At 41.1% G+C, this 22,791-nt stretch overlaps 1 protein-coding gene across 1 annotated transcript; it reads left to right on the top strand.

Moving 5' to 3' along the window:
• Positions 1–4,429: 4,429 nt before the first annotated feature.
• CEP57L1 (centrosomal protein 57 like 1) lies at positions 4,430–22,479 on the top strand. The gene is made up of 11 exons (XM_035900307.1): positions 4,430–6,776; positions 12,530–12,674; positions 14,318–14,497; positions 15,085–15,206; positions 15,623–15,739; positions 16,035–16,112; positions 17,863–17,961; positions 18,619–18,696; positions 18,805–19,034; positions 20,698–20,842; positions 21,872–22,479. The coding sequence occupies exons 1-11, from the start codon at positions 6,747–6,749 to the stop codon at positions 21,971–21,973; spliced, it is 1,326 nt and encodes a 441-aa protein (XP_035756200.1). The 5' UTR covers positions 4,430–6,746; the 3' UTR covers positions 21,974–22,479.
• Positions 22,480–22,791: the final 312 nt, after the last annotated feature.

Raw genomic sequence — 22,791 nt, 5'->3', positions numbered from 1 at the left:
CATTCTGTGCATGTGAAATACAGTGCCTTCAACGCTTGGAAATGAAAGGGAGGGAGGAAATCCCTGGGATGTTCAAATTGGGCAACAGTTCTGCAGTCTTTTAATCCAGGGGGGTTTTAATCCAAATTATATTGGGGCTGAGGAGTCTAGAGAAGGCTCAGGGGGCAATCTTACCAAGGTGTGTAAATACCTGAAGGGAGGCCACAAAGAGGATGGAGCCAGGCTCTTCTCAGTGGTGCGTGGCGACAGGACCTGAGGCAGTGGGCACAAACTGAAACACAAGAGGTTCCCTCAACATCAGGAAATGCTGTTTTTACTGTGAGCATGGCCAAGCCCTGGCACAGGTTGCCCAGAGATGGACTCGCCATCCTTGGAGATGTTCAAAAGCTGCCTGGACATAGTCCTGGGCAACTGGCTCTAAGGGGCCCTGCTTGAGCAGGGGGTTTGGACCAGATGACTTCCAGAGGTCCCTGTCGACCATTTTATGATTAAGTGCCACCAAATGGGCTGGTATTGCTATTTCCCTGGCCATACAGTCTCCTTCCTTCCTTTTTGCAGGGGGAAAAATAAAAAAGGTATTTTTTAATAAAGTTAATTTCAGCCAAGATGCTTCCTTGATCCCGTTCACCTCTTGGCAGAGAAGAGGAGAGGGAAACATATAGACAAAGGCGAAATCACCCATTTGCAGCCGTCACATTAAAGCAATTGTAAAACTACAATTTTGAGTATATTGAAAGACAAAAGAACGCTTGCAAGTAGATTAGAAACAGGACATTGGGCCTATAGGGTCTTGCATAACTATCTTACGTTTCTCATGTACACATTTCCCACTCTAAAATTCAGACCTCAAAACTGAAGTTAAATGAAGAACAAGCTACTTGCATACCACAGGCAGACACAGAAATTTCTTCTGAGTCCAGGAACAGAGCTTGGGCTGGCTCACCAACACCAGCCATCAACAGCTTTTATTTGTAAAGAATCTGATTCCTCCATCTGACATTCCTTTGTTTTCTGGCATGGTTTCTCTAAAGCTTGCAAAATAAGTGTCATTCTATCATTACCTGCACCTTTCAAGGAAGACCAATCTCTTTTTTTCCCATAAAATCCTTTCTATGAGGACTCTGCGAACCATTGTTCAGCAGCATGGACAGGCCTGGACTGCTTCGTGCAGCTGCTTCCTCTAGGCCTTTGGCACCCTTGCGAACAATTTATCTACTGAAATCATCACTACCTGTAATAAATGTGAGTCTTGACTTCTCTAAGCAGTCAAGGCCTCCACCCATCATAACTGATGGGTTCAAAGAAAATAATTCTGCCAGTGCCTTTAATGGTTTTTTGGTGGTTTTTTTGTTTGTTTTTTTTTTTTACACTAGCTACCACTTCAGCTTCCCGTCCTGTTCTGTCGCCACTCATTATGATCTCCCAGTTTTCCTGTGAATAGGCATGTCACGTATGCTTGCTTTATTTCTATCTAAATTTTGATCTCCAGTAGTTGGATAGATCTCATTTTTCCCATGATAAGTTTGTGCTTGCTGGGTGTCTCTGACAGCAGCTACATCCATCTGAGATCAGCAAGTGGGCCAGAATCAGAACTGAAGTGTTGGTGTTAGACTTTAGTACGGCTATATTCCCACACCAAATGCTAAGATTGATTGAAAGTCACAGCACTGCCTTTTATCTTTTAGAAGTTGTTTTTTTCCACTGGCTGCAAATGAACTCTGGCTACAGGAAACAGATTGTGAAACTGGCTCCAAGGCCTAAACTTCAGATTTTCAGCCCTTTGTTTTATAGATTTTAATGTAGCACTTTGGTAATGGAGATGAAGGTGGCTTTATTTTTTCCAACCCAAATCTCTGCAGTTTTCCGATACCAGGTCAAGCTTCTGTGTGTACTGCAAGACATTGTGGAAATCAAGGTCAAAGGCTACCAGCAGAATTAATCAGAGCCTGAAGTGAGGGGAATGTGTTTGTCTGATTTGCCTGTTCACTGACTGAAGTTAATATGCTTGTTTTTGATCCCTAAAGGATGGATAAGAGAAAGGCAGAATTATGAAGGAAACAATCTGGCAACTCATCCAGAATTACAGCATTTGAGTTTTTAAAATGATAAGCTGAAGCAAAACAAATTTGTGGCTGTTTTAAGCCTCAGTATTTCCTTCCTTGATGATTTATCAACTTCCCTCTTTTTTTAACTAGATAAGAACTTCTACAGCCATATGCAAATGATATCCAAGTGCAGAAATATTTTTTGAAAATACAATATCAAGTAGTCGTATTCATGTCTTTTCTAAGATACAAGATCTAAATTATATTTATTTTTAAAAGTTTTTCAGTTTCTGTATGTCACAGAAGAGCACTTTACTGCAGAGCTCACTTAGTTGATTTCTTGAGAACTAGTAATAACACAGTAAAACTTCTGCAACTTAGAAGCAACTGCTTTTTAAATTATATATTCCTTCAACTGCTTTTATTTGCTTTTCTGTAGTCTTATTTCATTCTACCTAGACAATACCTAGGGTGGGATCGCTCTCTTCTAAAAGTTCATCCTCTGCTTTTAGATCTGGGTTTTGGCATGTTGCCGCAATATCTGGGCACTCCATAGTATTTATTGCATTTTTCTTCACAGCAGCCCTCTGAGGAAGCAAAGCTCTGTGACTCCTGTTTTGCAAAGAGACAGCAGAAAGCCAGAAGCTACCTCTCTACTGTCTTTGAACCGAGGCCCAAGCTTAGTGTCAAGCCCAGACTCATGTATCATCCCAACAGACTGGCCTCAATGGTTGAGCAAGCTACAGCATAAGATGTGGGAGAAAAGGTGGCCTTGTTTTACTTCTGAGCACATGTTTGTACATCTACCATGTGTTCTGGCTGACTGTGGGTTGCCTGTGTACGTTTGCACTGAACTCTGCCACCCTGCCTCCTTAGAGGTCACAAGAGCAGTAAGGATGGGTAAGTCAGCCACCGACTTCTTCCTAGGGGACCATATCTTTCTGCCAGAAAGAATGTGGAGTGGTTTTACACTGAAGCATGGGTTGCTTTGAGAAGAGCTGGGCTATGATGTACCAGAACAACAGGCCACTTAAAGTCCTGCTGTGCTTTGCCAACTCTTGGACTACACTCCATTTAACTATATAAATGTAGCCTGAAAGACTAAGGGCTAGATGCCAGAAAAGAGCATAGGTAAAGTAAAAATTCAGATCAAAAAAACTCCACTGAGAAGCCACATGAACTCTGTTAATCTCTTTCTGGATAGAAATGTCCAGAATTGCCCAAAGCTGGGCATCTTGGCACCTCTCCCTTTTGTGCCCACTTGTGGTCTAGGAAGTAGGTAGAGCAGCTCCAAGAGAGGTCTAGCTGAGAGAAACCTCTCCAAGCCCAACAAGTCCAACCACAGCTGGCTTCAGTGCCCGGCCACATTTGGTGGAGTGCTCACTTTCAGTGCAGTAACCCAGTGATGAGAGAATCAGCTTTTAGCTCAAAGGGATTTATGTCAATGTCTTGTTTGTAACTCCCAGGAGAGTGTCCCAGGTGTTCAGAAGGGCTGCAGAATGGAAGGGAAGCATTCATCACCTCACCTGTTGAAGCTGTATCCCTTTTGGAAAGGATGGCAAACGTGTGGCACTGGTGTGAACTAGAAGGAAGGAGGCACAGGGAGCTGTAGGCATACCTTTCATTTCTGGTAGCTATTCCCAAGCCGGTGCTGGTTTTTATCCAGGGACTATTTCCTACACAAATGTGTGAATAAATCCCAGGACTCTCTTCCAACAATTAAACTAGATGGGAGAGACACATCCTTATTTTACTCTGTCTTTTGCCTCAGCTGCCATCTCCTTGTCCCAGACTCTTACACGCTTGTCTGAACAGGGTCATAACTTCAAACGAAAAGGTGGTGACTCCCTGTTTCCTTCCTGCTCTTCCTCCTCCCACTCTAGCACGGTGGTCAGGGGTGCAGCACAAATGCTCCCCAGGAACTCCCGCTTCCCAGACAATGCTCTAACCACTGGGTAGCAGCATAGAGAAGAGGGACACTATTTCCTCCAGCTACACTTTAAAAGAAAGTGAAGGCTGCTTATTGGGAATTTTTTATCTGCTGACAGCCCAATAGGCCTTTTAAACACCTTTGGCAGGCTGTCTGTTAACACAGGCCTTGGTGTTTTCCAGTAATAACAAAGAAAAATGCTGTGGCCAGCAGCCATATGAAATGAAGTCACAGACCAGAGAAGCTACAGGGACTCTTTATTCATTGTTTTAAAGAACAGATTTTGGCACTCACCACCAGAAGAGGACTCCAAATTCTGAGTCCCAAGGGGACAAAGGTGCCAAGCACCAGGGTGGGACTTCACACACATCTATGGTCATAGAGTTTCCCCCACACAGCTTTTGTTAGCTCTTCATTGAACATGCTGCTTGTTTTGGCCATATACCTGCACTTCTTTTACATGCAGGGAATGTAAGCCTGTCATTACCAAACTCAGGATTCAGCCCTGAGGCTGGAAGGCCCATTGTATCCTGGAACATCAGTCCCTTATCAGTCCCATCTCTCTGCTCTGTGATTTATTAAGGTCACACAGAATAGCAAGAATTTAAGTCAAGTCCCTAGAGATCCACTAAATTACCTTGCAGTCAGAAACTGCATCTGTTTAATAGGGGAGAAAAGTCTCTGAAATAATTTACAGTCAACAAGTGAAGTAAGTTTCATGTATGCAACATTATGGAGGATTTCGTAGCATCTTACTCGGATTTTTCCTGCCTCTCTGAAGTCATGCAAGTTTAAATACACAGGTTGTATGAAACAAGTATTCAGTTGCATGGCTTTGATATACGAACTATTTGGCATTAATACTTAGGATAGCGTGCCTATTCAGGATGCAGACTGTGGATATGTTGGAGTTGCTATGAATATTCTGAGTCATGTAAACAGATGATATTATTTAAAATTATTCTTCAGCAAAATAGATTTCCAAAAATAAGATTGAGGAGTTGCTCTGACTCAAATCTGCTTGCAGTTTTTCTGCACCTTTAAAGACAAATGTTGCCGACAAAAGATGACTTTGAGAATCATTTCTTGCCAGGAATGAAACTTATCTTTTCCTTGTTAGTATTTTTTTTTTTTCTCATTCTGTTTCTTAGGTTGCCTGATGTACAAAGGCAGAATGGAGTTCTTGTTCCCGGCCAGGTGCCTAGTTATCAGCAGCACAGGAATATATGAAAAAAAAAAAAAAAAGTAGGAGTGGTGGTAGGTAGGAGACAAATCCTGTGAACAATTACCCTCTGTGTTTCTCTGCTCATCCGTGTCACGGTCTTCTAGTTATCCGGCTAAAAATCTACCTCCTACTCCATCTCCATGCTAGGTTAAAGGATGTTGAATGAAGAGACTGACACTTTCCCTGAGAAAGTATTGGTTAAAACAGAAGTTTACTTTGAAAATAAATTCCAAGGCAATGGTGGGGACACAATCTGTGTGTTTCATCTGCCTAGAGGGCAAGTTGCAACGTTCAGAACCATCTTTCAATGATTCCATGAAATATTTGAGACATAAAAGGTGAAAATTATCATGCAGTAAAAGTGTTTACTGTGAATGAGTCAGTGCCTGCAATAACTATCCCCTACCTCCTTATATTTCTTCACTAGGATTGTAATTTCAACCCACTCATACATTTGCCCCACCTTACCCTAATATGTCTTCCTTTTTGCATTTGCCCGTCTAATCTCTAATTATTCTGCCTGTGCACAGATACAGAGTCTTCTGTACTGGAGACAGCTGCCCTTGGAAACCTTTCCTTTCCACAACGGCAAAGTCTTCCTCTTTTTAATCAAGGGTCAATAGCCAGGGCCAGTGATTTCCTCCCGCCCCTCCATCTGTTGGGGCACATGTACTCTGCTTTGCTCTGTAGAAAGCTGTGAGAGCTGTTTCCAATCTAATGAGCAAAAGTAGATTTCTGAAAGTGAAGAGAAGTGACCAAGATAAGCAAACCTCATATGGAAGACAGAGTGATGGCATTGGCAGCAGAAAATAACAGTGGAGAGAAGTAGTAACTTTTTGGAGAACACTGAGGAGAGCGCCTTCAGTGTCCACATCAGTCAGTATACTAAGAGCAGACAGCATCTGTTGGTACTGGATCCTAAGTATGAAGGAAAGAAACTTGATAGTTATTCTTGTGGGGGGAAAATGGCTCTTTTTACTTTGTAAAAAATCCTAACTTTTTATGCTAGAAGAGTGAGTGGGAGAAAAAGAAGGCCAAAGGAAGAAGGGCAAGGAACAAAGCTATAGGATGATGTAAATACAAGGAAAAGAGAGGAGATGAGGAAGAAAAACCCACCTATAGCATGGGGATGGATGAAAGGAGAAGATAAGTGGAACAGAACTATGATGGAAGCAAGGAAGTGTATGAGTGACCATTTATAGTATTTGGTTTTGTGTTTGATGCTTATTACAAAAAGGGTATATTTAATTACTTTGGTCTGATTAAAGACTTAGAAATGTAATTATTTTGATAACACTCTATTCCAGGCCAGATGCTTTCGTGCTAACATAGCGTCTAGTTACTACATAGGAATTTGCAGTCTTGCTCCTCTGAATGCTAAGTTTAGTTATCATCTGCTCATACAGGTTAAAGCAGTTTGTACCAACTCAGTTTCCACACGAAGTATTGAATGATTTTATCACAGACTTATGAAGAAAGACCCAATTTAATGAGGAACCGGCTCTGCTGTGCTCACTGAAGAAAACAGCAAAACTCTAATGACATTATGACCCAAGACTGCTTGCTACGCTGCCAGGTTAGAACCCATTCCTAAAAAAATTGTCTTTAAAAAATCTGGTTTTTTCCCACCTGGTTATTTCTTTGTCTTGTTCCCAAAGTACTTGTGTAACTCATTCAATTTTCCTTCTTCCTCTTTTTTGTTCTCTGTCTTTTATCTCTAGCAAACAGGAACTAGAGAAGTCTCACCATGAATGTTTGGAAGGTCTGACAGAATTAAATGAAAGGCTTAGGATTTTTTTTTTTTTCATGAAAATATCAGATTTTATCATACTTCACAGTACATACAGTGTCATGAGAAATCATAGAATGTAATTTCTTTTCCTTTTCTTCCAAGACTGAAAAAAAATGATTGTATGAAAGTTCAGCATAAGACTTGAAAGTCAGGAATGAGTAGGTTTTGCTACAGCAGTATCAAAGAAGAAACCGGGCACTTAACCTTTATATACCCAGTTCTGAGACTGTCATTTTGTATTTCACAGTTTGTACAGCAAACTAACTCCCATGGATTTGCCTGTGTCGGTTTTTAAAAAAACTCCCAAGTTCCTTAATTGCTCTAACAAATTTTAGTAATTTGTTTCAAATTCTTATAAAGTAGGACTTGACAGAACTTCAAAACCTGTTGAAATGCCTTATTGATTCAGCGAGGTTTCACTTCCTATTAGTTTTGCAGCTGTCACCACTTCATTTCTAACCCGCTTAGATTAAAGAAGGCACGTGAGTACCAGTTACTTAGATATGTCCTGAGCAAGGTCATATGTTTCAGGCTGATTAAAGCATTTGTGTCAGGATGCTAGAGACTGGGTGTTCCCAAAACAACAATGCAGTTTGCCTACAGCATTATTTATTTCTTTTTCTCAGTGGAAGGGCTGTTCTTTGTCTGTCGGGAATAAGGCTGAGTGAGCGTTGCAGCACAGCTAGTACAGCTGACCAAGCTTTTCTGTGGTTCTCAAAGGAAAGTGAAAGGGGAAAAAAATAGACCAGTTTGGATTGTGTCATGAAAATGGCCTCTCACATAATCTTTTGCCAGCAAGGCTTGGCTCAAATAGACAAGGCGGCAGCCAGCATTTTGGGAGTTTCTTGGTATAGCCTGTGTTGGGGCAATTCTTTAAAATTTCTCTTCCAATAGGTCAGATAAACAGTGAATCATTCCTTGTTTCATCTGTGACTTTGTTGTCAGTTATGAAGAAAAACACTACAAATTGTGCATGCCCAGTAGGTCAGGTCAGAAGATAGGTATCTTTGTATTTCTTTCTGAAAAATGCTTTGATCAGTTTTTTTCTTTTTCCTCTTTGAAGGTGTTCTGACAGTACCTCTATCTTTTGTTCTAAAAGGTTGCCCTCACAGTGATTTGAATGAACCAGCATCTCTGTAAGATAGCAAACATTGGAGAACTTAGTGGAAGCATCGCTTACATTATCACATTATGCCCTTAGTGTATAGCTTTTGGGAAACTGTTAAACCAGCATTATTCCCTGAATCTGCTATAGTTCACATGTGGAAGAAGCTTTTCCACATGCTGCTTTACAGTATGGGACATCATTGTATAGGTGGCAAAACATTTTTGGACTTTTAACTTCAAAAGAAATTTTTCTGAAAATTTTTTAATGATGTGGCTAACAATGGAGGGGAGGAACAGGATGGAGGAGTTTGAGGAAGTCATAAATGGTCTTTCTGTAACATTTAGGATTTCGGTGGTGTTCAATAACTCCCTACTATTGGCGTGCTTACTTGTGCGAGGCAGCAGTAATTAGAATGTCAATTTATTTTTAGGGCAGCCCAATCCAGTAGTCTGGCAGTCAATGCAGGCCATATGCAGTAAAAATAAGTAGTGCAAAGGTAAAAAAAAAAGTAAAATACTTACATGGCCATGATGAAATGGGAAATTCTCTGTTTGTCCTAAGGTCAAACTCCAGCTTGCTTGCTCTCCTCTGAGGCATGGAAGTCACATATACAGGTACAAACCTGGGGATTGGGTTGCTCCCCAACAGCCTTTGTGCCAGCTCGCTCCCAGCCTGCATGTGACGGTGAGCCAACAGGCAGAAGTAGTTCAGCTGAAGGGACCAGCTCTGCTCATCCTCACACCCAAGGGGTTGAGCCACATGGGCTGCAGCAAGGTAGGAGGTAGGCAGTGTAACTGCATTAGTGCAGTGCTGTCACAGAGCTAATTTGCTATGCCTGGCACCATGCACCAGGTTGCAATCATGTGGCACTGCACTCCAGGAGCCTCCTGGCTCAGGATTGGAGACAACATAGGTGGCTAGGCCAGGCTGAAGGTTAATGGCAGGCCCATAGGCAACACTAAATTGCCCCATGCTTTATGCAGGGTATGTATGAAACAGCTACTTTGTGTTTTTCTGTGATAAAATAACACTGGGCATCTGACCATTGCCACAGTGTCCACCAACGCAGGTTGCATGAGTTCTGGTTAAAGAACCCAAGGAGCCAGCAGTGCCTCCAGATGTGACTTGCACAACGCAAGTGCTTCAGCCCGCTCCCTGCAGCAGTTCAGGCTGCTGGGGTGGGAGTGGGACATTTCTTCCTTCTTCGTCCTCTCCCCTCTGCCTGTAACTGGAGTATTTTGTCAGCCTCCATTTAATACGCATACTTCTCCCTTGGCTGTTCCCCAAACTCAAACGAGTGCATTAATTTCCTCAACCAAGGGCTTGTCTAAACAACGGTGTTTTGGCTGCTTTAACGAGTGTTGTTCAAGTGCTAAATTGCCCTAAGCCTCCTGGAGTTACATTAGTACAAACATTGCCATTCAGGACGCAATATCTGCTTTAAAGCGCCTCTCTAGGGCTGTGTACCAGCATCCAGGATAGCATGGAATTACACGTGGTAGGTTAAGCTTGCAATGGTTGTGGGACATGTAACCCATTTTATAAAGCAAACCTGTCTGTGATGGTTTTATAGAAACTTAAATACTTGTAGGGGAAAAAGTTGATGGTAGGACAGTTGACGTCCAAACATACGTCAAGCTACTTAATTATTTCCTGATAGACTTCTTGTCCTAGTGGGCTGAAAGCAGTCAGGATGTTTGGTGATGTCTTGCTGGTGTAGGGGGACTTGGTCCTTTTCCTGGCCTATGTCATTGCCTGAGGCCTGCAGTGTTGTAGAGCTTACTCCTGTGCAGGACGGTTGTTATAACCCATATTTACCTGCTAAGATATTACAGGACTTGTCTATACCAGAGCAGCTCTATTGGAGTAATTACGTTGGCAGAGCCTCCAAGTGCTATAGCAACCATTCCCTCAGCCTACTTCACACAGCCTCTGTGTTTTGGGAAGCTGTGGCGAAGCAAGGCGTCCGTAACCATGTCCACAGCAGGGGTTCTGCAAACACAGGTGTCTCAGTTGTGCGGTGTTGCATTCCCTCACACGCCTTGCTGAGCCTGTGCTAAGAAGCCTGTCCTAAGAAGGAGTAGTTTGTGGAGCTCCCCCCTCCAGCTGCAGGGTGCATATTACCCTCTGCTGTGCTGGCAAAATTGTGAGTCTGCACAAGTTTTCTGGTGCTTTATTCCCTCCCTCTCTTATTCAGTGTTTGCTTCGGCTCACCGGCCTCCTCACAAGTGTCCACAGACCCATCTCCTTGGAAACGGCAGAACTTGTTTATGTGACAGTAGTAAGGAAACTAATTGATGCGTAGCAGCTGCAGGCATGCAAGGGAGCCATGTTCCACCAGAGGACGTCGGAAAAGCGAGTCTCCGCTTATTCTAACTGACTAAAGGTTAGATGGCGGTGAGCAAAAACCACCTTCTTCCTCTGGAGTTTCCAAACTTGCCTTCCCCTGTTCACAGCAGTGGTAGGAATCCTGTTGCGTGCGCGTGTGTATGTTTTCATGGACTTTGTTAGTTGTCTTTGTCACCAACGTGTAGAGGTTGAGAAGCAATGGGAAAATTGGTAAGCCTTGCTTGTTCCTTATTTTGTGGAGTGCTGTGCTGGTGCACCCTGCCATGCCAGGCCTGTCTCCTCTCCTGCCTCAGCCCTGACCCTGCCGATGGCCACAGGACGCTCTCATCCATATATTGAGACTTCTGCTGCTCCACACTGCATGCCCTTTGCTGCCCCTTGTGCTGTTGGAAATGGCCAATACGCCTGTCTGGCCTAGCCAGCTGTTAGAGTCAGTCGGGTGTCCCCGTGTGCGGTGTTTCCTGGTCCTCCAGGACGGATCTCTGGAGGCCTGTGAACAGCTTGTGTGGCCATAAATGTGGCAGGGTGACCAGGTGGGACCTCTCGCCAGAGATGGTGGTGCGCCTGGCTGCCTGCGGCTGCCAACCCAGCGCCGAGAGCTTGTGGCCTGGGCTCGGGCAGGATGGCGGCGGGGCCTCACAGGGAACTCTCCAGAAAAGGCCTGTGGTGCACAGGTAGCCTGGGCAGCCCCCCTCTTGCGGGTCTGGGGGGCCATGCAGGTGCCAGGGGGGCCGCCCTGAACTGTGGGATCTACTCCAGGGGTGTTGGCGCGCAAAAGCAGCGGTGTCTGGGTGGTCCCAAGCGAAGCAAGCCCTGGCAAAGAGATGCTCGTATGGACGTCTCTGTGATGACAACATGGAGGAGGAAGGAAGTATTTCCGTGTACCGTTGGTTTTATGTGTATCTTGAAGAGGCAGTGTGGATGGATGATGATTTTTCTATTTTATACAGCCTCTGAAACAGTGCTGGAAGAGCTGTTCCTGGAAACTTTTTCCATTATTGAAAGCTTTCTTCCCCACCCGCCCACTTGGTATGAATGGCTTTCCCTGGGGTGCGCTTCATCAGCAGGTTCTAGTCTTGGTTTGGGTTTCTTCCTCCTGTTACTAGATACCTCCTTTGGGTGACTTTCTTGGGAAGTAGTGTCTCTAAGTAGCCTTGCCCAAGTCGGAAGCCTGTTCCAGTTGCATGCCCTGTGTTTTAAACTTGAGTGATACCATAGTTGTTGTATAATTGAACCTTCAAATAAGCTGATTTTCTATCAGCTGAAGCTGTATATACTCTTCATTCCTTACACTGTATCAAGTGAAATGCTTGGTTCTACTTTGCTAGGTAGCTGCAGCACGATTTAAAATTTGCTTTACTTCCTACAGGTTGTATTAGACTAAAGCACTTTCTGCAAGTTCACTGTCCATGTCTAGAGTATCAAGGAAAATCACTATTTGGCAGGGTGTAAACTGTCTTCAAATGTGCTTCTGATAAAATAAAGAATGTGAAAGGGTGGGGCAGAAAGAGAATGGAGAAACAGGACTTAATACAAACACTTAATAATGGGGAGAATGCTGGGGATATTGCATGTTAAATATCCTTCTGTTATCTCAACACTAAATGTGGAGAACTAAGTCTTTATTATGTAATAGAGCCATATGTACAAAGATAGGCGTTAGAGCACCAAGGAGGCTGCAAGTGACAACAGGCTGTAAAACTTGGAATGCTTGCTCTGCAGGGAGCGCTGAAGGCAGATGTTGAAGTCTATAAAATAGATAGTAGACAAAGTTGTTAATCCTTGACTTTTAAAGGGAAAAATGTCAGCATAAGTTATTAGAAAGCACCAAGAAAAATCTTAGAAAATTTTGTGTGGTTGAGGAGAGATATGTTTAGTATTATGAAAGGCATGGTTTTCGAATTGCATTAAAATACAGGATTCATCTGAGTGTGTGTTTTGTTGGGGTTTTTTTTAATTATGATTTTGGTGCACATGATCTGGTTTGATATGAACAGAGCCAGAGACAGCCCAGTGACATACTTTGAAAAGTTATAGTCCGTTAAAGAGCTAATGGCATTAAATAGCTCTCTTTTTACAGCCTATGGATTCTGAATCAAAGAACAGTTTCATAGGAAGCTTTCTTCAGCCACCAGATAAGATGCTTCCTGCAGCCTTTGCTTATATAGAATCAAAGAAGTTGGCAGCTGTTGGTGGTGACAGGCCGCCTATCCCCAACAACCAAGGTAAAGCCAAAATATGTCCTTAAAGTGGTCTTTTTAATTGTTCCATGTGAAATATCTTTAGCAAACTCCCCATTCTGTTTTACTCAGATCAATGACTTGCTGCGATTATCAGACTGACGTTGAGACAGGATGTATATGTGTCCTGAGGGAGTAGTCTCCCTGAAGTCATACATCTGGAATGGAAACTGCTGCAAGTCTTCTAACATCCTTATAAACTTTGGCTTTGAAAATTGTTTAACTTAAAATCGTCAGACTTCCTCTAAAAGCAAAGGAGGATGCTTCAAACTCAGCAGAAGCTGTTCATGACTTTAAATACAGAAATAAAAGATCATTAGTATGGTACACTGACTTGAAATTGGCTTTGCATAATGCCACTCGACTCCCTCTAGCTTAAAATCACTTCTAAGGTTTTTTGTGTGGTATGATTCATTAGGAGAACTTTTGAATAACACAGACTTTCAGGAAAGTTAGCAAACGGGACAAATGCTTGGTGGCTTAGCGTATCTGGAGAGCTCAGTGGATCACAAGGATAGCATACTTGGATTTACTATCATAGACAACTTTGCAATACTGCACAGACATCGCCTGTGTGTGTGCCTGAGATCATTGTTCTTTCATTTGAACAGTCTGTGACTTCTGTAGTAATCTTCTGTCATACAGAGTTTGGGTTTTTTGGATTAAAATGTTGAGTTTAATGTTATGCAGCTAAGTGCTTAAGTAAGGAAATATTTGGCATGCCAATAGAAAGATGGAAGAAGTGGTCCCACTTCATCTCTCTGCCCTCTGGTATTTTTTTTGTTGGTGGTTTTTTTTTTAGTTTTGTTCCAATGGGGCTATGATAAGCTGATAAGAGTTGTTACGGAGCTAGCAATATTTACTGGGTACTCCTTTACTGAGAGAACTGGTATAGGGAAACTATCAAGGCTTATAAAATGTCAGAAAAGAAGCTTGACTTGTTACAGAACATGTCTTAAGCTTCCACAGGTGTGTATAGTTTTTGGAGAGCTAGTAGACTTTTCCTTGTAGCTGAAATTGCAACTTTTATTTTTGGCATAATTTTGACACATAGTGATTTGAGGCTAAAAGCAAAATCTTGCAGACCTGTTTCTATGGTTTAAAGAAGCATCAAATACAAGAAGCTAGACATTGAGTCATTACCTTTTGAATACAGTTTTTAAAATACATCCTCCACTAAAATGTCCCCCTTTGTATCTCAATTCCCCCCTGCCCTGAGTCCATTTTTTTTAATTATTTATTTTTAATTTCTCCACACCAGTTGCATTACACCAAAATTTGTGACCGAACTTTGATACCTGTGTTCCCTGCTTCTGTGTAAACAGAAGTCCCAGGGTTTGTTATATTCAATTTGCCACAATTTCTTTGTGCTTGCTACCATTTGGCGTAAAAATAGTTTTGCACATAGCACCATGCTTTATACCTCAGTTATGCAGTAAACATGCCCATTTTCTCCTAGATATGTTCTGCATGTGTTAGTGTACTGCTGGGGGATATAATTCATTTTAGGAGTGTTCCTAGCAAAAAAATTTAGGTAGTATTGTGCTGTTTAAAGTTTTTTGTAAAAACAAATAAATAGTAATAATAGGAACTCTTACTTAAGGTGTAACTGTTGCATTGTTTGCTAGCTGTGGTGGCAGCCCTGAAAACTCTTCAAGAAAAGATCCGCCGTCTAGAATTGGAGAAGTCACAGGCTGAAGATAATCTGTGCAGCCTCTCCATAGCAGCTGCTCAGTATAAGAAGGCCTTAGAGCATGAATCCTGCAAAAAGGGGACAGCACATCACAAACTGATGCAACAGAAGAAAGGTATTTCTCTTGAGTGATAAGGTGTAGCCACAGCAACTCCAAGACTGCATAATCCAGGGAGCGTTTGTTTGGTTTGACAAACTGCTAATTCACTCCCCTTTCTTTTTTGTTTCAGAACTGGGGAGGGGCAGGAGCTTGATAATTGTCAATCAAGTCAAGATGTTTTTTTACATATATTAACCAAGTATTGCATAACCCATAAAGCTATTTTAAAGAATAAGCAGATTTCAGGTGTTATGTTTAACTGCTACAATAAGCAAGCAGCTGCTTACACATATAACACTGCTAACTGGAGAAGAGTGAGGAGAAGGGAAGAAACCAGATTCTGGTTAGATACCTGCTGATATAAATCAAAGTAACTGCAGTGCTCACATCTTTGGAATTCAAATTAGGTACTAGCTCTGGAAAAAACATTTTGATTCTCATGTCTTTTATATATATATAATACATTTTAACCACATGACTTGTTCAGACTAACAGAACTTTTCTGGCATGTTTCAAACACAGAGAATTCCTCAATGAGATGACAGACTGGCTAACTGTGTAACTCCCATTGCTGTGCTGAATGTCTTTGTTTCTCTCTGTAGATGTAAGTGTGCAGTTAAATGCAGCACAATCCCGCTGCTCCCTGCTGGAGAAACAGCTGGATTACATGAGGACAATGGTTTCCAGTGCAGAACTGGAAAAGAAAATTATTTTAGAGCAACAGGTGAAGCCTTTTAGCATGCTAACAAAGTAGTGATGTAGTGAAAACGTACAGAAATATGTAAGATCTGAACTTTTTTACGGCCATCATTTTTCCTCAGCTCTGCTGAGGGTGGTAGTAAATGGAAGCAATTTACTGTCTGACTGGCTGATGACAACCATTCAAAGAATTGTATCAACAGACTCCCTAGGTGGAACTCCTAATGAGCAAAACCATGCTAATACTTGCACATTTGGTAGACAAAAACACTGCTGGAAGCTTAAGTCTTCTTTGTCTGCCTGGTATTTTTCATCACTTTGCAATTTAAAAAATATGAAATTTAAACCAGCTAAACACCTTTACTGTAGTGTGTTTGGTTTTTTGCTGTCTGAAACAATTTCAGTCAGCTGCCAACTCCATTCTTGCTTACTTTTTTCCAGGCCCAGCTTAAGAAAGAGGAAGATCAGAACTGGTTGGAACTGCATGCAAAACTTGAAAAGCTTGAAATGCTAGAAAAAGAGTGTCTTAAACTTACTGCTACTCAGAGAATTGCAGAAGTAAGCATGTGTAGAATGACAGTCTGGAAATCGTTCATTTGGTATAGTTTGTATGACATACTGTTAATAGTACTAAGTTTTGCTAAAGTTTCCTCTGTTAAAGCTTGATCATAAAGCATACCTGTCTGAATGCCACCTTGACTTCATTTGCATGAGTCTTTTTTTTTTTTCAGTCTGGGCTTTAAAAATTCCTACAGTCCTCTTTTATCCCAGATTACAGTTGCAAGCTACTTCAGACTTCTGATTCAGCACGGGAAACTCAAGTGTGACTAATCATTCTTGCCTTCAAATTCAGGACAAGATCAAACACTTAGAGGAAAAGCTTTGTAAAGAAGAACATCAGCGTAAGCTAATACAAGACAAAACTGCTCAGGTAGACTGAAAAGGTTTTATAGTATCTTACTTTTTATGACTGAAGAAAGCTATTCTCTCTGTCCAAAATACCCTTTATTTTATCACATTTAAGCTCCACATGTGTATTATGCAGGGAGAACTCCTGGAATACTATCCTGGAATACCAGTTATAAGCTACATAGTAGAAAGCTTGCCAGGTTTGTTGCGTATCTCAGTCAAGGAAGATTCTACTTGGTTTCGTATTAATGATACAGTTCATCAGCCTCAGAACTGCTATAAGTAATATGGGTAGAAAATTAATTTCTGGGGAATCTGCAACTAAATCAGATAACCTTAACAGTAACTAGAAAGTGGTCATGTAAGAAACCTTATACCCCAAGTAAAATTGGTTATTCTGTTTGTTTTCCTCTTATTTGTTAAGATCTGCTGAAATTTAATACATTGGACTACACTTGGAAAAGTCTTTAATCAGTGATACTGTTACATTGTTCATTAAGCGAGAGCTTGAATAATTCACTATTCTGTGAACCCGTAATCAGTTTGTTGGGCCACCATCCAACTGAGAGAGGAATATTTGCCAAAGAGAGCAAAATCAAAGAAACCTTTTGTTAAAGGGGCAAAGTAGCTTCAGATATTCCAAACCTTGCTTCACTGAGAAGTAGCAGCCATTTTGAAAGAAAGCAGTTATGGTGGCATTCCCTTGGGATGGAGTGGGGGGATGCAGAGCTGAAGAATAATATTGAAAGCCATAAGCGGAGCTGATAGCTTAAATTAATTCATCACTGCTGTCAGATTTTATACTTCATCTAAGGATGATGAGCTTTCATCAGTCTGGGAAGCTTGAAATAACACGCAGATTGTAACCCAGGTGTCTGACCACCTCCAGAATCTGGCAGAATGACACAGTTGAAAATTTGCAGGTTTTTGAGTTTCTTGCTTAAACTGCTTGCTGCTGCAGCGCAGGAGGCCTAGTATGGAGATTTTCTTTTCTAAGAAACATAATAAGAATCACTTTCCCAGAGCAGATAGTCTGACTTTAGCAGTAGTATAAACATTTGCTCAAGAAAGGACTTAAATATAGTAAACTGAATCCTAAACGAGAACTAGTACCATCTTAGTTCACTGTAGAATCAATTTAGGTCTGTTGGATCTGGGTTGGGAAACACAGGGTGGTTCACTTCCTTTTGATGACAGAAAAGCCAGAATAATCTCACTTTTGTGATGGACCTCCAGCATTGTTTAGCCGGAACTGTTACACATGGCAAAACAAAGTCCTTGTCCTGTGTTTAATTGGGAAGGGCTATTATCCTGTTTATCATGGGCCTTTATATCAACTTTGAACTACAGAGCAATCTGAGGATTGTCCAGCAGGTTTGACCTCAATGTTACACAGACAGGCTCAGTTCTCTCTGCCCCCGAACTGTAAAATCCAAATGTTCATATTCTTTGGATTTTATGATCAGATCCCCAGCATGCAGCAGGATTGGCTTATCTCAGTTGCTGGTTGTCACAGTGGAAAAATACAGCTGCTGCAGCTGAATATGAAGATGAAGACTTCTAAGACAGAGCTGCAAGATCTGCCTGATGCCCTGCCATCCTAGTAATCTGTTCAGTTTTTAAGTGTAGCTTATGCCTTCCAAGCAGGACAGTTAATAGTGCCCTTAATTGGTTCTCATCCACGCATGAAAAAGGGAATTAATTAGACCATGTGATTTCATACTTCTAATATTACATTAAATGATTGTTTTCTTTTTTGCTTATTCCTATAGCTTCAAACAGGATTTGAGATAAACAGAATTTTGATTTCTTCGCTAACATCTCAAAATGAACCTAAAAAGGAAAATGGGAAGAAGAAAAAAACTAAGAAGGTAACATGAATGTTTTTATTAGCATACTGTTGCTGATACCATCTGACTCGCACAGAGATAGGAATTTGTGAAGAACAGTGCTGAATACCTCTTTTTTTCTTTTTTCCTTTGGTAATTAAAACTGGGCTAGGACTGGTAGCACCTCACTGGAAAACTTTCCCTTACCAGCATGACAATAACCTCTGTTACAGCCTTACTGCCATCCCCCATGTTCTGTCTTAGCTGCCTTTCAGTTTATCTGGCAAAATTAGTTTCCAAAGCAATTTTAACTAGGCATCTTCAGATGGTTTGTTTTGGTGGGATTGCTGAAATCAGGAGAATTCATTTTGCAACACATGTTACAGGTCAGTCAAAATTTTGCAACTGTGGTTTTGCAAACTTAAGTAAGCAATGTTCAATGTCTTTAATGTAAATCTGTTTGTCAAACTATATGCTAAACGCACCTGGAATAAAATTTACTCATCTCAACTGGTGGAAAGTCCTACTCCTTCCACATACAAGAGGGAAATTATTTTTTTTTAAACCAGAGGGAAACTGAGATGATGCATTTCGTTGCTTGTTTATTTGAATTTTACTTTAAAAAAAAAAATATTTAAGACTCTGCTGTTGGGTCAGCAGATTGAAATTTCTTGTCTTTTCCTGTCTATCTTACGCCAGAGAAATCCTACAATGAAGAAGATGCACCTTTCACAGTTACATGTAAAAGCTGGTGAACTACCTTTTGTGGCTGGGAAGGTGAGTGAAACCAAATGTTCTCTCTAAATTGGCATCTACAGTATGAATAAGTGTCTTTACTGTAATTGTTAATCACTTCTCTAAACTACTTAATAATTCTGCTTTAAGTCTGTTGGTTCCAGCCATTCTGTTAGTGCAAACGTACAAAGCGTGTTGCATATTATGAAGCATCGCAATCCACGTATCTCATCACAAAGCCAAGGAGGAGCTACATCTGGGATTTCAGGACGCAGTGCACTTTCAAAATCCATATCCTCTTGCTCCACATCGCCTACTGCCACCAGAAACCTTTCGGACCTTCTGTTGGCCATACAAGATGAGTTGGGCCAAATGAGCTTGTGAGTACTCGTGCCTGGTGTTATGAGTAAAAGCAGCTTCAGTGGTAGCCCTGTGAAGCTACAGGTGTGCTACAGTCGAACCTAGCCTGTTTTAAGTGTAGGACTACTTGTTGACAGAATGGCCTGAGCAGACCTGACCGGTAGGATTTTTCTCATTCAAAAAATTCTTTCTGTCCTGGTGTTTAAGTGATCTTGTGAGCAAGCAACATACTCTTCAGCTGGGCTTTTCTGTTTCCACATCCTGTACTTAACCCAGCTGCTACTGAAGTAACAGCTGCAGCAAATGAAAAATCTTTCAGGCCTGTGCTTTTTAGAAATTTTAAACATATTCTGAGGTCTACAGAGCAGACCGAGAATGTTCTCCTGGAGAAGGCTGCAAAGCTGGTGTTAATGTTGAGTAGGCCTGCAGCATGTAGTCAGTCTGGGTGGTAGAATAAGTTAGTACAGCTGTGGCAAGAGTAATCCTGTCACAACATCTAGCCTATTACTTTGTTCTCACTCTTTCTGTGTTCTCTCCGTACATGTGTACCTGGATGGGTCTTTGTGCTGAGACAGTCTGGCGTTCATACCCTTTCCTTGTTGATAGCAGGAGAACTTGCCAGTCCTGTAAGAGGGTTGTGAAAGAGGGACATTGTCTGCCAGAAAATGGGCAGGGTGTGGAAGAAGTTAATGCATTAGTTGGGAGTGTATGTGTCTTTCTAGCCATGCAAGTAAATGTGGATTACAACTTGTCATGTTCTTAGGCATCTTCCCATTAATGCAAGCTTGTAGAATTGTGGGCCAAAGCTATGTACCTGGTCATAGTAGACGTGTCGACATGATGCGCTGCGGTTTGAACAGAGGAGGATGTGTTGGTTAAACCAGTTAGAGTGTTGGTTAAACCAGTTGGGATGTTGACACTGGTTTGAAATCCTTGATGTGGCAAAATTTAAACCAGCAAACAATCTCTTCTTGAAAAAGCAATGTTTGACCTACTCAAAGCAATTCAAGGACAGGCCTCTTTTTTTTTAATAGCAACAACCAGTTGCTTCAATTAAACTGTCAAGACACAGCAGTTACTCAGAAGTCAGAAAAGAATCCGTGACCTTTGTAAAGAGATTATCTATCTAAGAGAGTGTCTCTGGTTTTGAATAGCTCAGATATCTAGATGTCAAGTAGAGCTACACAATTTCTTTTAATTAAGCTGGTTAATTTAATTAACCAGCACACCTCACTGCAAATCTTTCTGAGCAGAATATTGTATTTGAATTATCTGTCAGAAAAACTATAACTTAAATGTACTAGTTTAAACAATACTTTTACACTAAGTTTTCAAAGTCTGCACTAAATTGGGCAGCAAGTGAAAATACCATACTGCATGGCTGTTGTTCACTTTCCAAATTCTCATTTTGCACACTATTATTACACACATAGTTGTTATGACTGGCAAGGGGGAGGAATAAGATGCACATCAGCTACAAATTTGGGGTGAGAAAATTGGACTCACTGGAAAAACTTTTTCTTTTCTACTGTGAATGTATTCCAGGTTAATACGTATTGTGTGAGGGGGTAAATAAGGCTAAGTTGCTGTACACTAGCAACTCCTGCAATACACTGAAAGTATTGGAAGAAATCGTAGAGACTATATCATGAATATTTAGTGTGCCATTCTTGTCTTTAATAGTGAGCATCAAGAACTTCTGAAGCAGATACAGGAGACTCAAAACCCCAAAGTTCGTGAAGACCTAGAACAGGAGCTGGATTGCCTTGTAAAACAAATGGAGATTAAAGGAGAACAAATATCCAAGCTGAAAAAGCATCAAGATACTGTAAGAATAAAATGTAAATTCCCTATCTAGTAATACTCTAGTTGAGAAGCTGCCACAACTCTGCCTCCTGTTGTCATTAACTAGAATGTCACCGGAATGCTTTAACCAGGATGTTCCAATATGAGTGATTGTAATTAGGCTGCTGAGCTCAGTGTTTTTGTACCTCCAATTCCTTCTTCTGATCAAGAAAAAGTGCTGACAGCTGGCAGCTAGGCATGTGTGCTGGTGGGAGAACTTCCTGCCCTGTGGCAGTTCTGCAATACAGGGCTGGGTTGCTCACTCTGTCATGTCTGTTCACTGCGTTAAGACAAACTGTAGGGATTTCATTCCTTTGTGTCCTGTCTCTCTGGGGAATGAGAAAGAAGCTATAATTCCTGTACAGACTGGATTAAATGTCTTTTGTATTACTGAAATCTTGAAGCTTTTTATTAACCAAATAGTTTGTTGACCACAGCTTCTCCAAAGTCATAGCCAGACAAGCCTCTCAGTTTTGTTTAATCCCTAACCTGTACGCATTCTGTCAGTATTTGTTTTAGAGCCATAGATAACAGCTTTTCGTACATACCCATATAAAATCACTCTTCTGTAGAGGAACAGCTTAACCCTTTTTGTAGCAATTTGGTTTGGAACACATGATAAAAAATAGTTCTGTCTGATAGTTTTCTATTCTTCATCTTATGTTTCAGGATAAATAGACTCACCTGAGAACTTTGCTTATGCAGGAAACAAAACAAAACTCGGTGTTAGACCTTATGAAAGGGGAAGGTGATAGTTAATTTAAATCTGACCAATTTTATTCACATTCGTTCTTTGAGAGATTTTACTCACTCAAACCTTTTATTGTCCATGTAATTGCAAGCACAAAGTGCTTATGTCAAAATAGAATGTCAGAGTTGCGTGTTAGCAATATGGACAAAGAACATGGACTGTTGAGTCCTCACTGCCTCTCTTGTTAACATCAACTGTTTTTTGGATGAATCTCTTACATTCTTGAGAAGCCGACAATTATGGTGTTATTCCTTGCCTCAGAATCTTGCTGGCTTCATCCTCCAGATGATGGACAACAACTGCACCTTTGTTTCTTCCTTCTGCGTATCTTTATGGCTACAGTCTGCCTTCATTTTGGGGTGATGAGAAGAGGAATAGCACACACAATGTGGTGCAACCATGTTGTCATCCTTGCTTATTATCGGGCTGCAGATCTGCTGGCAAGTCATCTGTGCTCTGGTACAGCCTTATCAGAGCACACGCCTTAGGGTTATGATGTAAATAGCACATTCTTTGTGTTTGTCTGTTTGATTACTGTCAATCATGCCCTGGTTATCAATGCAGGCCACTTCTGTAACCCTTGAACTGTATCGTTTTTTCTGGTGCTTTTGCACATAGACATTTCTATTTGTATTTTGTACGGACCGATCTTAATATTTCTGATGCATATTTTTGCTTTTAGAACCCGTCACACAAAAAATGCTGTGGTCATCTCTGTGTTTCACAGATAATAATATGTTCTAGAATGCAATTAAAGTTAATTATTTTTAGAAATGGACTTAAAGCCTAAATTGGCATATGGAATGCTTCCAGCCTAATTTTATCTTTGGAAGTGACCTTTTCATGCCAAGTGCAAGTCAAGACTTATTAGTTGACATTTAAAAAAACCCCACATTCTTTAGCAATCAACCCTTTTTATTCTGTTTTCCAATTTAGTTATGAGGCTTCAAAGTAAACTGCTTAGATACAGTAACCAATAATAAACAGTATACGTTTTATAGGTTTGTTGTTTTGGCTTGTGTTTTTTTTCTGTTAGTGTAGTACAATCTGAAATGGAAAAAGACCATTGCAAATACAAATTGGTAACAGATGATATTCCATCTCTCTCAAGCAAGCATTTTTACCTTAGGGAGTGATGGGGTTGGACAACCTATTGAGTGTGGGTGAGGTCAGTTTTCTGT

Source organism: Egretta garzetta, unplaced genomic scaffold, assembly GCF_000687185.1.
Source record: "Egretta garzetta isolate BGI_Z169 unplaced genomic scaffold, ASM68718v1 scaffold138, whole genome shotgun sequence".
Taxonomy (NCBI): Eukaryota; Metazoa; Chordata; class Aves; order Pelecaniformes; family Ardeidae; genus Egretta; species Egretta garzetta.
The sequence above is the reverse complement of the archived record's forward strand: the minus strand, read 5'-3'. Positions and strand labels throughout refer to the sequence as shown.